The 14,166-nt window shown below is 37.5% G+C and overlaps 1 protein-coding gene across 1 annotated transcript in view; it reads right to left on the reverse strand.

The window, feature by feature from the left end:
• Positions 1 to 4,333: 4,333 nt before the first annotated feature.
• Positions 4,334 to 14,166, reverse strand: part of MARCHF11 (membrane associated ring-CH-type finger 11) — a 29,023-nt gene continuing 19,190 nt past the window's right edge. Inside the window, exons 3-4 of the mRNA XM_032694171.1 lie at positions 11,564 to 11,756; positions 4,334 to 5,093 (exon numbers count right to left, since the gene is read on the reverse strand). Coding sequence (XP_032550062.1) covers positions 4,771 to 5,093; positions 11,564 to 11,756 — 516 coding nt within the window. The 3' untranslated portion in view covers positions 4,334 to 4,770. The remainder of the gene's footprint in view (positions 5,094 to 11,563; positions 11,757 to 14,166) is intronic.

The raw sequence follows: 14,166 nt of genomic DNA on the forward strand, positions 1-14,166 counted from the left end.
GACATGAAGCAGCTGGAAAAAATTCAGTAGAAGCACTTGCCCTGTGAGGGGAGACTGAAGGTTGAGGTTTTGGTTGGCCTTGGAGAAGGCTGCTTCAGGGCAGCCTGCCAAGACCCCCTACAAGGGGTTATCAAGAAGACAGAGCCGTGCACTTCCCAGTGGCATTTTATGGGAGAATGAGAAACAGTGGATGTAAGCTGTAACAGGAGAAGAGGTGGGATAGGGGGAAATACTTTTTCACTCTGGGGACAGTCAAGAACTGGAGCTGGCTGCCCAGAGAAGCTGTGCAATTTCCATCCTTGGAGATTTTTAAAACCTGACAGCTTAAATTCCTGAGCAGCCTGGTCTGACCTCAGAGCTGACTCTGCAGCTTGGACTAGATGTCCTCCCATGGGTCCTTCCAACTCGAATTGTTGTCTGTGATTCATGCCATGAATATTTTAAAACTACCTTGAACTTCTAGCTAAATTTATTTCTGATCTATTTGTGTCCTTGAGTTCTTCTGCTGTCTTAGGCTTGTCCTTTGCCTAAAATAAGTTTTATTCTGCAATGTATTAACTGAGAACAAAAACATTTGCTCTCAGCTTCTGTTGATCAGAACAAGCCATGCTCTTCTATTTCCTCACACCCCCCATCTTCCCCAGTAGGGACTGGAATAGAGTCCCTGCTCCTTTTTCATCCTAATATCCCCGCTCTGCACCTGTTCTGATTTGAATTCATCTTCTTGCATTTAGGTGATAACAGCACTATCCAAAACAAGGTTAATGAAATGTTCATATCCTGCACTAGGCACTCTTACTACTGAAAACATTTTACAGGACAACACGATTTCATTTTTTTTTAACAACTGCACCCTGCCCATACTAATCCTGTCACTGTTTGTAATTTCCTGGTCTTTGTTTCTACATACAGAAATACATAAATGCAGACATATGCAAAATTATTGTGCCATAGAAATTAATGATGAGTAATCCTACTGTTAAAAAAGCTTTTCTGATATTGGCCATGAACATTTCTCTTACTAACAATTTTCATTACTCTTACTTGGACCATTTTTTTTTCCCCTCAGAAGCTGTTAAGTGTTCTAGACCCGGGTGTCTTTCAAATATTTGTACACAAAAACTTTGTCCTCTCTTAAATTACATCTCTTGATCTTTTCTGGTGAGTCTTTTTCCCCCCAGCACCCTACTTATGTAAATGAAAAGATTTCTTTGCAACAAAACATTTTCATGTAGTTTTTAATTTTGTTTTTAGGATCCTGTAAAAGGACCACTGAAATATTCTTTAAATCCCAGAGATCACAAGTACCTAAAATGTATGAAACATAACCTTTAAGTATATTGATCACAGAATACCTTATTATACTTGTATTAAAAGTGCTTTTTGAGATACTAACTCTGGTCTCAGTTTGGTCAAGTGGAACTGTGGTCCTTCTGGGAAAGCAGCCCTCATTTAATTAGTAATAAAATAATTCCCAGTGATATAGCAGGTCTCCCAAGTCATAGTTTCATCTGCTATTTCTCCACAAATTCCTCCTTTGGGAAATTGTTTAAAGATAATCTAGAACTTAATTCTCAAGGAATTACTGTCGTACGCCGGTAATTTGCCATGCATGAGACAAACTGGCTTTTTTGAGATAACATTTTTGCTCTTCATGTCTTATGTACTGCTTTTCACATGAATTGTGAGAGCAGTAAGGCATCTGTAGATTTAGTAAGTCTAAATTAGAGCTTGTGAGACTATAACACAGAATGCTGAGGCCTGTGTGGAGTTCATTGGATAAATATTTATGAATATATAAGGAGCTTTTAGCGCCAATGCTTAAATTATTTCTAACTAACTCCCTTCCGACTGTAGTTACAGAGGCCTCCTGTGTCTGATCTTGGCACGTAAGCCTCTTATAAAGGCAAGGCATGCACTGGTTGCAGCACCATGCTGTTGATCCATGACAGGGAATTTTCCAGCCTCAGCACTCCCTCTCTTACACAAAATAAAATTCTTAAACCATTGGATAAAGTTATTTTGGAGCAGAAAGATGTTTACCTGTGTACAGGGTGTAGGTGGCTGGGGAGACGTGGGGGTGGGAGGTGGAGGGGTGACCTCTGTGAGGATAGCCTGGGTCTATGCCAGACAGCCTATCCCTGTGACCCTGGAGAGATCTTGGTGCAGCAGCCCATGGAGAGGACCCTGCTGGAGCAGACATCCACATCGAAGCCCCCAAAGGACACACCACAGCAGGTGGGCATGCCCTGAAGGAACTGTTGCCTATGGAGAACCCATGCTAGAGGAGGTTCCTACTGACGGACTGCAGCCCCTGGAGAGACCCCAGGCTGGAGCAGAGAAGTGTGGGGAGGAGGAAAGAGTGGCATAGAGGAGCTGTTATAGACAGAATGCAGACCGCTGTTTCTCATCCCCCTGCGCTGCTCAGTGGGGAGGAGGTAGAGGAGTTGAGAGTGAGGGGAGGAAGCTGAGCCTGGGAAGAAGAGGGGTGGATGAAAGTAAGGTGTTTTAGGTTTTTTCTTTGTTTCTCACCATCCAATTTTTTTCTAGTTGGCAATAAATGAAAGTCATTTTCCCCTTGCTGTCTCTTTTTTTTTTGCTTGAGGCAATAATTGGTAAGTGATGCCCTTGTCTTTGTCTTGCCTTAAAAGATTTTTCATCATATTTTCCCCCTCCCTTCTGTTGAGAAGGGGGAGAGAGAAACTGCATGGGGATCTAACAGCCGGACAAGGTTAACCCACCACTCCATCCTTGACCCAGTTCTCTTCAACATCTTCATTAACAACTTGGGCGCAGGACTCAAAGGAATACTGAGTAAGTTTGCCAATGACACTAAATTGGGAGGAGCTGTTGATTCCCTCAAGGGCAGAGAGGCCCTGCAGAGAGACCTCAACAAATTAGAGAGATGGGCAGTCACCAACCCATGAAGTTTAATCAGGGCAAGTTCTGAATTCTGCACATGGGATGGGGCAGCCCTGGACGTGTGGTACAGACTGGGGAACCAGAGCTTGGAGAGCAGCACTGTGGAAAGGGACTTGCAGTGCCCTGGCAGCCAGGAGGGCCAACCATGTCCTGGGGGGCATCAGGCAAAGCATCACCAGCCGGTCAAGGGAGGGGATTGTCCTGCTCTGCTTTGCACTGGTGTGGCCTCACCTTGATTATTGTGTGCAGTTTTGGGCACTGCAAAGTAAGAAAGCCCTTAGAGAGCATCCAAAGGAGGGCCACAAGAATGGTAAAGGATCTGAAGGGGAAGCCGTATGAGGAGTGGCTGAGGTCACTTGGTCAGTTCAGCCTGGGGAAGAGGAGACTGAGCAGAGACCACACTGCAGTCTACAACTTCCTCATGAGGGGAAGCAGAGGGGCAGGGCAGGCACTGATCTCTTCACTCTCATGACCAGTGACAGGACTCGAGGAAATGGCACAAAGCTGAATCAGGGGAGGTTTAGGTTGGATATCAGGAAAAGGTTTTTCGCCCAGAGGGTGGTTGGGCAGTGGCACAGGCTCCCCGGGGAAGTGGTCCCAGCACCAAGCCTGTCTGAAGTCAGAAAGTATTTGGACAAAACTTTCAGGCCCCTGTGTAGGGCCAAGAGTTGCATTCGATGATCCTTGTGGGTCCCTTCCAACTCAGCGTGTTCTGTGATTCTATGATTCTATGAAACTGTTTTAAATAAGCTAGTGCTCTCAGAGTAATTTCAGCTCTACTTTTCTGTCTCAATCTTCAACTGGCTTAATTAACTTGAAAATTATTTCCATTTCAATTTGATTAAATTATATTGGAATTTATGCCATGGAACAGAAACAAGAGAAGCACACTTCACAGTGTTGATTATCTATCATGATATTGGCTCATTTTAGTATGATTCGTTACCTGGCAAAATTAAGACTCTGCATTATTTCTACTTCAGTTTCTATTTGGATTTATTATTATTCGAGAAGCTGTAATGCACTTTTTTTTTTTTTAATTTTTAAAAAGGGATATCAATGACCTAGAGTCAGAATGGTACTAAAAATTCACAGGTTGCTAATTTCAACACCACTGCTTGGAAGGTAACATCATTTCTCTGCACCGACACAGCACCAGCACTCTGCAGATCTTAGAGACTCAAGAGGCAGTGCAAGACTCTTCCTCTGTCTGTGTCATACTTGTGCCTGACATCTTGCACGGACATCTGGGAGAGCTAAAAGAAAAGAAGACTTCCCATCTTCCCTTAGGTTTTGTAGAGCAGCCACTGGACTTCCTTCTTAAAGGCAAAGGACAGTATATCCCTTACTTACTTTCACACACCTGAACTGTGCTACAAACAACAAAAAAATAAAGACAGAAAAGGAAGAATACTTGACTTGTGTCAACATTCTCCTTCTTTTTGGAAGAACATTGTCCAGTTTAATCCTCGTGAAAGTGGAAAAAATAACAGTAGTGGATTAAAGCCAGAGTTTAAGAAAATACATTTAAATATATCTTTTTACTTAAAAATTAATTTCTTCATCATTCAAAGACCTAAGAGTTAAGTTATGTTATATAAACCTCAGGTACAAAGTGAGAAAAGATCCAATAAATCAGACCGTATAAAAAGCAAGAGACTTTTTTTTTTTTCCCCAGAAAAATGTATTTGTGTTTTATCCGATCATATAAAAAGCATTAAATTTTTTAAAAAAGTGTATATATTTTTTCAAGTGTTAATGGTTTCCCCATTCATCATAACTACATTCCAAAGTCCTGTAACACCAGGGCACATTATCCTTATCTGTGTAGCACAGTGAGCATAATCTTTACACTGAGGTAACTCTCATCACTACTTCCCCAGAGCAGTTATCCTCTGATGAATCTTCCTGAGGTCTCATGCGGTTGAACAGATGTAACAACACATAGCCACACTGAAATCTTGGTGAGGTTAACTGTGTTGGATGAACTAAACTTCTGTTTCTAAACGCAGTCAGTGGTAACCACAATGTCCTTCCTGCTGAGGATTCTCCTCGATTGCTCTCCTCTATGTCCGTGGCTTTATCATAATTTAACACATCCCAGTGTAGATTCACAGCCCTCCAGCGCTTAAACACTCGATAAACAGATGCACCTTCATGTACTATCAGTCCTGAAATTAAGGAAAAGAAAAAAAAAGAGTTTGTACAAAATATCAATTGATACCATTTTGAGAGTAAATAGAGAACTAACACATTGTAATGACTGGTAATTTCCAAAGGCTATTAAATTACTTGTAACATTAATAATTCAAACTAAATAAATTATTTAGATTTAAGTAAACCCATGCAAAACTGGCAGATTTGGAAATTGACTGTTTATGCTACTGCTGCCCTTGTTCATGGTAAGTACTATTTATTTACTGAGATTTATACTGGTTTAAGTGTATCTTTAAGTAGGGTAGACCTTCTGTAAGGAACAGGATGGTCTTAAATTTGCCTGAGTGTATTGTAGAATTCAGTACAGATACAGAGAAATTTAAATGCTGTCAGATTCTTATTTCAACTCAGGAGCACAGAAGATTTGTGAAAGCCTGGAATAGCTGTAAGTAGAAAGACTTTCCTGTCTTGCTTCAGTAGAACAAGAAGAGATTAAATTTTATTATTAACTATGATGAGCATGGTAAGGATGATAAGCTTTCTTCTTTCTCTTCGATATTCAGCAGGAAAAAGTTGAGAATCATCTTTTTGTTGAGACCCAGGAAATCTTTTAAAAGATTCTTCAAGGAAAATACAGATTTTCTAGAGTCCTCAACAGACCAATCTACTTATGAATTTTCATGTAGCTAATATTTATGCCTATTGTATGCATTCTGGCAATTTATTTAAAGAAGTGAAGCTTTTCATTTTTTGTATGTATGTATATATTTATACTCACACTCTTTATGTGTAAGGAGTTCATATATGGATTTACTGGAGAGACACATAGGGCTTCAGCCTTCTTACTAGTTTTTTCCTCAGCCAGTCTGGTAACTTATATGGTTCTGAGCAATGTCTCATGTTTTCTCTGGCTCCCGGCTTTGGGAGGAGAGTAATCTGCCTAGCCCAAAACATTTATAAATCTTTTGTCCGCTGTGATTCTTGTCTAAAATTTTCCTATACGTGGCCACATCTATATGATTGGTGGGGTCACAGGCTATAGTCCTTTATGCCAAGAGATTGTGTATTACCTCTTTCTGCACAAAAAAATTGTGATCGAAGTGTCTGAGGTCCTTTAGCTTGGTTAACCAACACCAGAAAGGAGTTGTTCAAAGAAAGATGACAAGGCAGAAAGGATGATAAAAATATTTACATGTACAGAAAACCTCAGATTCAAGCGCAGTGATTTTCAGATAGTAATGCCTATTCTAATACATTTTTAAAGATCATTACACTACAAGATGGAGAAACACAAAAATTTCTTTTGGAAGGACATGATAGCAAATGCAGCATCTCTGTAAGGCTTTCAACTTGCCCAGAATTCATTGAAGCATCCAATGCAGAAAAAGTAACCCAATATAAGCTTAATTAAATAGCAAACATTCTAAATGTATTTTGTAACAGCATAGCCTTTTAGTGGAATTTTTTCTTGATTGCAAGATTTCTATCTTCATCTTCTCAGATACAGATAAAGCAACCTGTCCTAAAAATTTAACATATCAATAATAATCTATTAAATGCACTTTCAAGACTGGCTAGATTGTCTTAAAAAGGATAAATGTGTTTGATCATGTACAGAATCTACAAACCAAATAAGCCATGGCTTTACTGCTGTGATGAAGATACACCCTTTTTTTTTTCCTGTTGGATTTCCTGTAAAATGATAAAGGAGGTGAGAATAAGGAGATGAGAATAATCTTCCTCTGCCTGTCAGTGTAACATAGCATTATTTGGCCCAATTTCTCTCAACACTATGATAAAGGAAAACTAAAAGAATCTATTTACTCCAGTGTGAAGATACATGCCTGCACTCCATTGGAACCTGAACAAGATATTTCAAAATAGAGAGGGAAGCATTTGAAAAAGCATCATTGAGGTACATGAAGTACATTGAAACAGTCAAAAGTATCCTCCCAAAATTACAACAGAAAAAGTCATAGGACAACTTCTTTCAGAGAGATCTTTTTTACTGTTTTGGATCTTTCAGGATTTATTGAAATTATGTTTTCAAAGTTTTTCAACTTCTGCAAGGAAAAGAAATTTTCCGTACAATGGAAGCTGTCAGTCACATATACTTTAAAAGAGTTACTGAACAAAGGATCGACTATTGCAAGGCTTGAAATAAAGTTGTCAGATTTGGCAATGCTAAAGGAGAAAAGGAGCACTTTCATAATTCCTCTCATAAAAAGTTTTATTTCCCTTCTGATAGAACTACAGATTGAAAAAGACCTATGTAGAAGGGGCAAAAGAACTGGGGGTGAGGCGGGGAAGAAAGCTCTCAGCAACAACAGTTCCAAGACCACAAACAAGAAGAAATCTGAATGAGGTTTAAATGCTGGAGATTTTCCAGGTCCAGAGAAGTTCTGATGCTCAAAATATAAGTACTTAGTCACTGAAGTGGAGCTGTAAGAAAACGGCAGAGAATCTCCTTTCTTCCTGTAGAAGTTCCACAGCAAGGATAACTTCATAAAAAATACTGCTGTGTTCCAAATACCATGATTTCAACAGCGCAGAGAACATATTGCACACTTGTAGGGAAAAAAATTTACTTCTTTGATGGACCCATCAAAATGTCCATAGATTCTAAGATGACTTTAGGTTTTATCTCTAAGATGTAGAGACTATAGTGGGATCCAGACAATAGGATTATGAAGAATCATAATTTTATTTTCTTTCCAAGTACTGTGAGATTCACTCTATTTAAAGAATTTCTTACCCTGAGTTACAAGATCACCTGAAATTTTTCATACTAAGTGGCTTTACAAGTAGGCTACTTGTCTTACATCATTCAAATTTGATGGTATTCGGTTACAACTTTATCTTATTTATCACACTAATCTTACTTAGAGTCATTTAGGAATGGTCCTCCCAGAAACATCACAAGATCTTACCAGGGAATAAAAGACCCTTTTCAGAAACAGATTTTATCTCTGGACAAAATGCCATGTCTTAACACTATCCAAGGGCCCACAGATATATAAAAAAAGTAATCAATTGCTCAAAGCATTAAAGTGAAATATGCCAACTCTAAAAATAGTAGTATAACTCTTTATCAACTATTTAGAATTAGACTGGGGGGGGGGAAGACTTTCTGAGTAAAGACACATATAGTGCAGCTGGATGTGTTCATTGTAAGGAACTTCAGCCTGCACATTTTTACAACTAAGGAGCTACATAAACATTGCTAGGCATCAGGTTCCTTGGTGGGGAATAAAGAGGCTTTCAGAGGGCTACTCACACCTTGCATTGGCTCTCATCTCTTACTCCCTTGCCATAGTCATGTTTCCAGTGCAATGTTACAACCTCTTTTCATGCTGCAAAGGAACTGCACTGTTTTTCTGTGATTGGAAGTTAGCTGTTATTATTTGTGAGATATTTTGTTCATGGTAGAACCATTTACAACTAGTAGTTGTGACTATTTTCCAGTGAAAGTGTATAAAGTTCTACGACTTTTCTGTTATGAGAAATAATTTTTAGGTCTACAAAGTAGAATGACAAAGGCTTGATGTCCTGTCCTTTGGTGGCTAGATAAGGGATTTATATTATTCATTCCTTTCATATTAACCCATGAATTCACTCCCTTTGGTAATCCCTACATGGATGGTCTGATCCTAGCACTATCACTGCAATAGCTCTGGGTTTCACAGGCAGTAATTCTACTTGATTAGGGTGTTCAAGGTCTGCTGTGGGAAAACTTCTACCACCAGCAGATTTCAAAGAGAACAGCTTTAAACCCAGCTTAGATGCAGAAAAGTAAAAGCTAATGACTTGTAGGGTTAAAAGCAACACTGAAAAGTAAAAACAATCCTGTTTGTTAGGAAGAATTCTGGAAAAATTTAGAGTAGAACAATAGATACCAATAAAATATGTACACTGGAATGAATAGAACATATAATACTGGTGATCTGTAATCTTTGAGATTTTTCTTTTAGTGAAAAGTAAAACAAAATTAAGAAGTAAAATAGAAGTTACATGTCATTTGCTTAATAAGAAAGTGACTGGTCTGCTACATATGATGTATAAGTCAGTCACTGGGAAAACGAATCATTATGTGCAAGTTTTCAAAGATGTCATGTAAATATGTCAGTACCTTTAGGCAAACTGCCTTTAAAAATTATAGCAAAACATTTTAAAAAGTGCTTCACACTTTCTGTGTGAAGATATTTACACTTCACAAATGACCAAAAATATTCATATTGTTTCTGCAAAGCTATAGGGAGGCATAACTGAAGGCAGGGAGAATAAATCTTGGTCATACCACCAAGCATTGTCTTGAAATATGTGCTGCACATGTATATCTGCATAGATTTTTCATTGAAATAAAGATAGATATCAGTGGGAGTATAGGCACTCACTCACTGTAAGTCCAGTTGAAAACTCAGAGAATGCAATGGATGACTAAACACAAATGAGAGAAGAGGAGATACTAAGTGAGAACTGTGGCTGGTTGTAAGCATAACAAGCTTTATGATACAAGAGATTACATATAATAATGGTAAAATCATAAGTTAATGCCATTGGAAGTCATCAGCATAATGGAAAGTGTTTGTTTTTTTAAAAACATTCATGAGTAATGGTTATATACATTTATTAGAGAACTTTATTTGAATGTTTTAAATTAAAACTATCAATCTAACCCCCTTCACTTTATGCTGAAATAAAATTGAATAAAGCTGACTATATTAATAAATATTTTCAAGAATTACAAGAGCTTCTGGTCTTACAAGCTTACAGTATGCAGATGACTTGAAATTATATGCAGAATAAATGAATGAATGAATCTGGATCATCAGAATTCTGCAATTACCAAACCTCCTTTATACAGTTTTCTGAATTTTCAGATACAGTCTAGTAAACTGTTAAGTTGTATCTGCACTGAACTTCGTAACTACAAAACAGTGTTGAAATACATTTAATTATAGTCGGGTTTCCATTAAAATTGTTGTATATTCAGTGATGGCTTGAGCCTGGCTGGCTTGAAAGGCAGCTACATAACTGCACGTACCAATCTATGGAAAGCTCACCTTCCAACAGTTTACTTCTACAGATAAATACAGTAACATTTCTGATCACCCACAGACATTCAGAGTGTCTGAAGCACATTTTATCTTCACTTAGTGTTTTTTTAAACAAAAGCAAACCCTTCAATATTGAGTGTTAAGCTGGAAGAGGTGGTATTCAGAAATCAGCATGTAAGAGGATATGTAGCTGAGCCTTTTTATTAATTTAAAAGCTGAGCACTTGTCCAAAGTATAAGATTCTGCTCGCTTTTCTGTCAGAGAAGATCTGAATTCACAGATGAAAGCCTGTGTTCCAAAATATTCCAGAGTGGGCTTCTCTAATAAAAATTACAAAAGGAAACTGCTGATCTAGCTGAAATATAAATACTTTTACAGTAATTGGATGGTTTCAATACAAGGTGGTATGGCTTTACAGTTGGAGCAAAAGCCTTGATATTAGGAATCACTCTGTTTCTTTGTCTGTTATTGAGCAGAATTCAGCACTGTTCTGAATTCCCGTATATGAGACTGAGATAACATTATCTCTCAGAAATCTCAAAGCAAACATCAGATGGCATTTGACTTCTAGATTTGCAATTCTAAGCATGGGATTTAATGTAAACTAATGTTGTTAATTATGTAGATTTAATTATGCAAATTATTTAATTGTGCAATATTTAATGTAAATTTTCTCTGCAGATAATTGTAGTTATTCTGATAATCAATTCAAGGTTGTTACCAAGTACTAAAGGGATTTCTATTTAAATATTTCTGGGTCCAGTGCATTTTCAGAAAATTCAAGAGTGGTCAAAAGAGCTTTACAGTAAACCACATTTTCTTTTACATCTAGAGTTAAATGACTTGAGACTTTTTAACAGTAAAGGAAGTTACTATAGTTAGAGGTATGTGAGTGTTTCATAACTGTTTATGATGTACAAAGAACTCACGCCTGTCTTCTCTGTTCTCCTCTATTACTAGCACAGTGACCTATATAAGTCTGTGCAACTTAATTTTGGGTGTGCAGTTTGATGACATCCTTAAGGGCTTCTTCTGAGCTTCATGATGGTACAGTCTAATGCAAAGTGGCATCAGTAGAAGACTTGACAATGCATAATTTTACTAATTATTTTAATAATGTCTTTGTTATTTTCATCTATTTAACTTCCCGAATTTTGCTATTTATCTATTTTTTCAAGAAATGTAAACTGATCCTGTTCTCTCCGCTAAGATTTTGGGAAGACACTTTGATGAACCTGAGAGTAAATCTTTGATTCTTTTCTCTTTGCAGTATTTGTAACACTGTAAAAAGCAGCAGTTGCTAAAGGTATCAGCTGAGAATAAATCTGCAAAGAACTGGAGTGATCAATTAGCGTGACCAATTAGAAAAATAGATATAGTCACAGTCTTAAACCACAGTCTGTGCTGTTTAAAGATTTTGAGCTTACCTATGCATACTAGATCCATAAAACCATACATTCCATAGCAGATTTGAAAAAGGATGTCCTTTCTTTGCCATACTGCATAAGGGCTGAAGGCTGACCATAGAAGCCAAGTCACACTTGCTACTAAGAACAGAGATCCTAGGATTACAGCAACCATCTGCACTTTCTCAACCAGTGTTATAGTAATGCTTTGCCACTAAAAGAGAAACAAAGTAGTATGAGATAAAAATATTATTTTCCATGACTGTACATTCAACTCCACTTTTTGTTTCCTGAAATCAGAAATTATTTTAATATTTATACATATCTTCATAGTTATTTACTAGTATCCTTGATGCTGACATTTTATATCTTTTTTTTCTATTTCACTTTCAGTTAAAGTGAAGATAAATAGTTGCTTCCCCATCTCCTCCAGCATCACTATCAATACCATCTAGCTGTGAACTTCGGAAGAGTTAATAGTCTTAATTCTATTTTGAATACATAGGCAAAAAACAGATTAGGTCTTAGGAATGAAACTCAGTCTTTCATCTTTGTAAGGTAAGGAACAGAATAAAAAAAATGTTGGGAAGGGTTTTTCAAGTATGTTTTCTGTTAGTGTGACAAGTTTCTTTCTCATCCCATCCTCCAGAAGTGTGAAAGCATTTTTCACTTTCCTGCTTCTCATCAAAGAAGTTCCAGACATACCAAGGGAGTTGTCTTTCTCTGCATAAACCAGTGTTAACAGTACAAAAAGACACCTGCAACCTAGTGTGGAAACAACTTGAAGACTCAGGAGGAGCCCTGAATACAGGTAGCACAAACATTTCTTTTCAGTGACCCCCAGTTATGTCCACCTTTCCTGGGAAGGTTGTATCTTCTGTATGTGAGGTGACTGATTTATGGTGTGACAAGATTTAAATATAACAGAGTATGCTTACTGTCTTCTGTCAGGGTAAGAATAGAAGTAAAATTCTGTTAAAACAGAGTTACAAAAGCAAAACACAGCATAAGGAAAGAATCATTCTAGATTACCCCTACTGTATATGGTCTTTCTTGGCCATAATTATCTAAATTACCTTGGCAGACTCTCCACTTCATCACTCATTACAAAACCAGTGTGCAGACTTTGTGGACTGACATCTTTCCTGTTCCTAATTTTGGACATACATGCTCTCTTCTACAGTTGCAGTAGGGAGCAAGTGGAGAAAGCTACTCCAGTAAGAGCTTTCTTACCTCTTTTCCCATCTACAATAATGTTTCCTTTTTCCTATTACTTTACGAAAGCCTTCTCTTTTTTTACAGCAGTTGGGTACCCAGTACTGTATAATCATAGGATAATAGAATAATTCAGGTTGCAAGGGGCTGTGGGAGGTCTCTAGTTCAACTTCCTGCTCAAAACATGATCAGTGATGAGATCAGACCAGGTCGCTCAGGGGTTTATTCAGTAACACCTTGAAAACCTCCAAATACGGAGACTGTTCAGCCTCTCGGTGCAACCTGTTCCACTTCTTGACTGTAATCAGGTTGAAAAATGTTTTTCTTAAAAACTATTTTTTCTTATATCTAGTCTGATCCTCTTTTGATCCTCTTATGCTCTCTTTCTCCTATCACGTACCACTGTGAAGAACGTGGGTAAGCAATGGAGTCCTCAGCCCCTTTCTTCTCTTTCAGCTTTTTCCATAAACTTTCCTACTGTAGCTTAATTTGCACATCGGGTGCTACATGCCTTCTCTTGTTGCAACCTCCTGAATATAATAGTACAAAAAGATAGATGTATAGCAATTTGTAAATTGTCTATCTTGAAATGCTAACCTTTTTATAATGAACTCAATTACTAGATAATTCATGGAACTTCAGGGTTTGGAATGGGGCTATTCATATTAAATACTACCTTTTTATGGTAAAGCAACTATGGATATGCATTTCCTTTGTTAAAAGTTTTTTTATAAGGTCAAGAAAGGTCATTAATATGTGATGCATGACAGAATGGTGTGAGCTTTCCATGACTCGGATATTACTTGTTTACAGGATTTAAAGTTCAGGATTGAAATTCACAGAACTCTCTTTAGAATTTATAATGTTGTGTTCAACAAAATTAGTTTTCATTTCTCAGCTGAAGCTACATAGTGTGACTTGGCAGAAAACTGTCAAAACCGGTATTGGTTATGTATCTCTATCTTCTTTCTTTTTCACTGTGAAACAGACCTGTAATAAATTTGTTCAGAATGCCTGAAATCAAAGCACATTTATATGAAGTAAAGCTTTAACTGTCACAAAATATTAAACTGTCAAATTCATGGAAGACACTGGTAATTCATTTAAACATCACTGAAATAAACAGTAGATCTTTCACAGTGCAATTTCAACAGTGCAGAAGTTCCTAAACTCACTTAAGCTTATTTTGATTTTCTTTTCTTTTTTAAAACTTAGATTGCTCATAGTTATTCTGCAAAGATAGCACTGAACAAAAGGAAAAGTAATCCAAACATCTGAGATAAGTAATGTAGCATGCAGTCTGTATATAAAACTCATCCCTTATTCTGGTGTTGTCTGACAACCAATCTCCCTATTTTTCTGTTTCATGAGGGCTTTTTTTGGGTTTTCCCAAATGTTTTCTTTCTAGA

Source organism: Chiroxiphia lanceolata, chromosome 1, assembly GCF_009829145.1.
Source record: "Chiroxiphia lanceolata isolate bChiLan1 chromosome 1, bChiLan1.pri, whole genome shotgun sequence".
In the NCBI taxonomy this organism is placed as follows: Eukaryota; Metazoa; Chordata; class Aves; order Passeriformes; family Pipridae; genus Chiroxiphia; species Chiroxiphia lanceolata.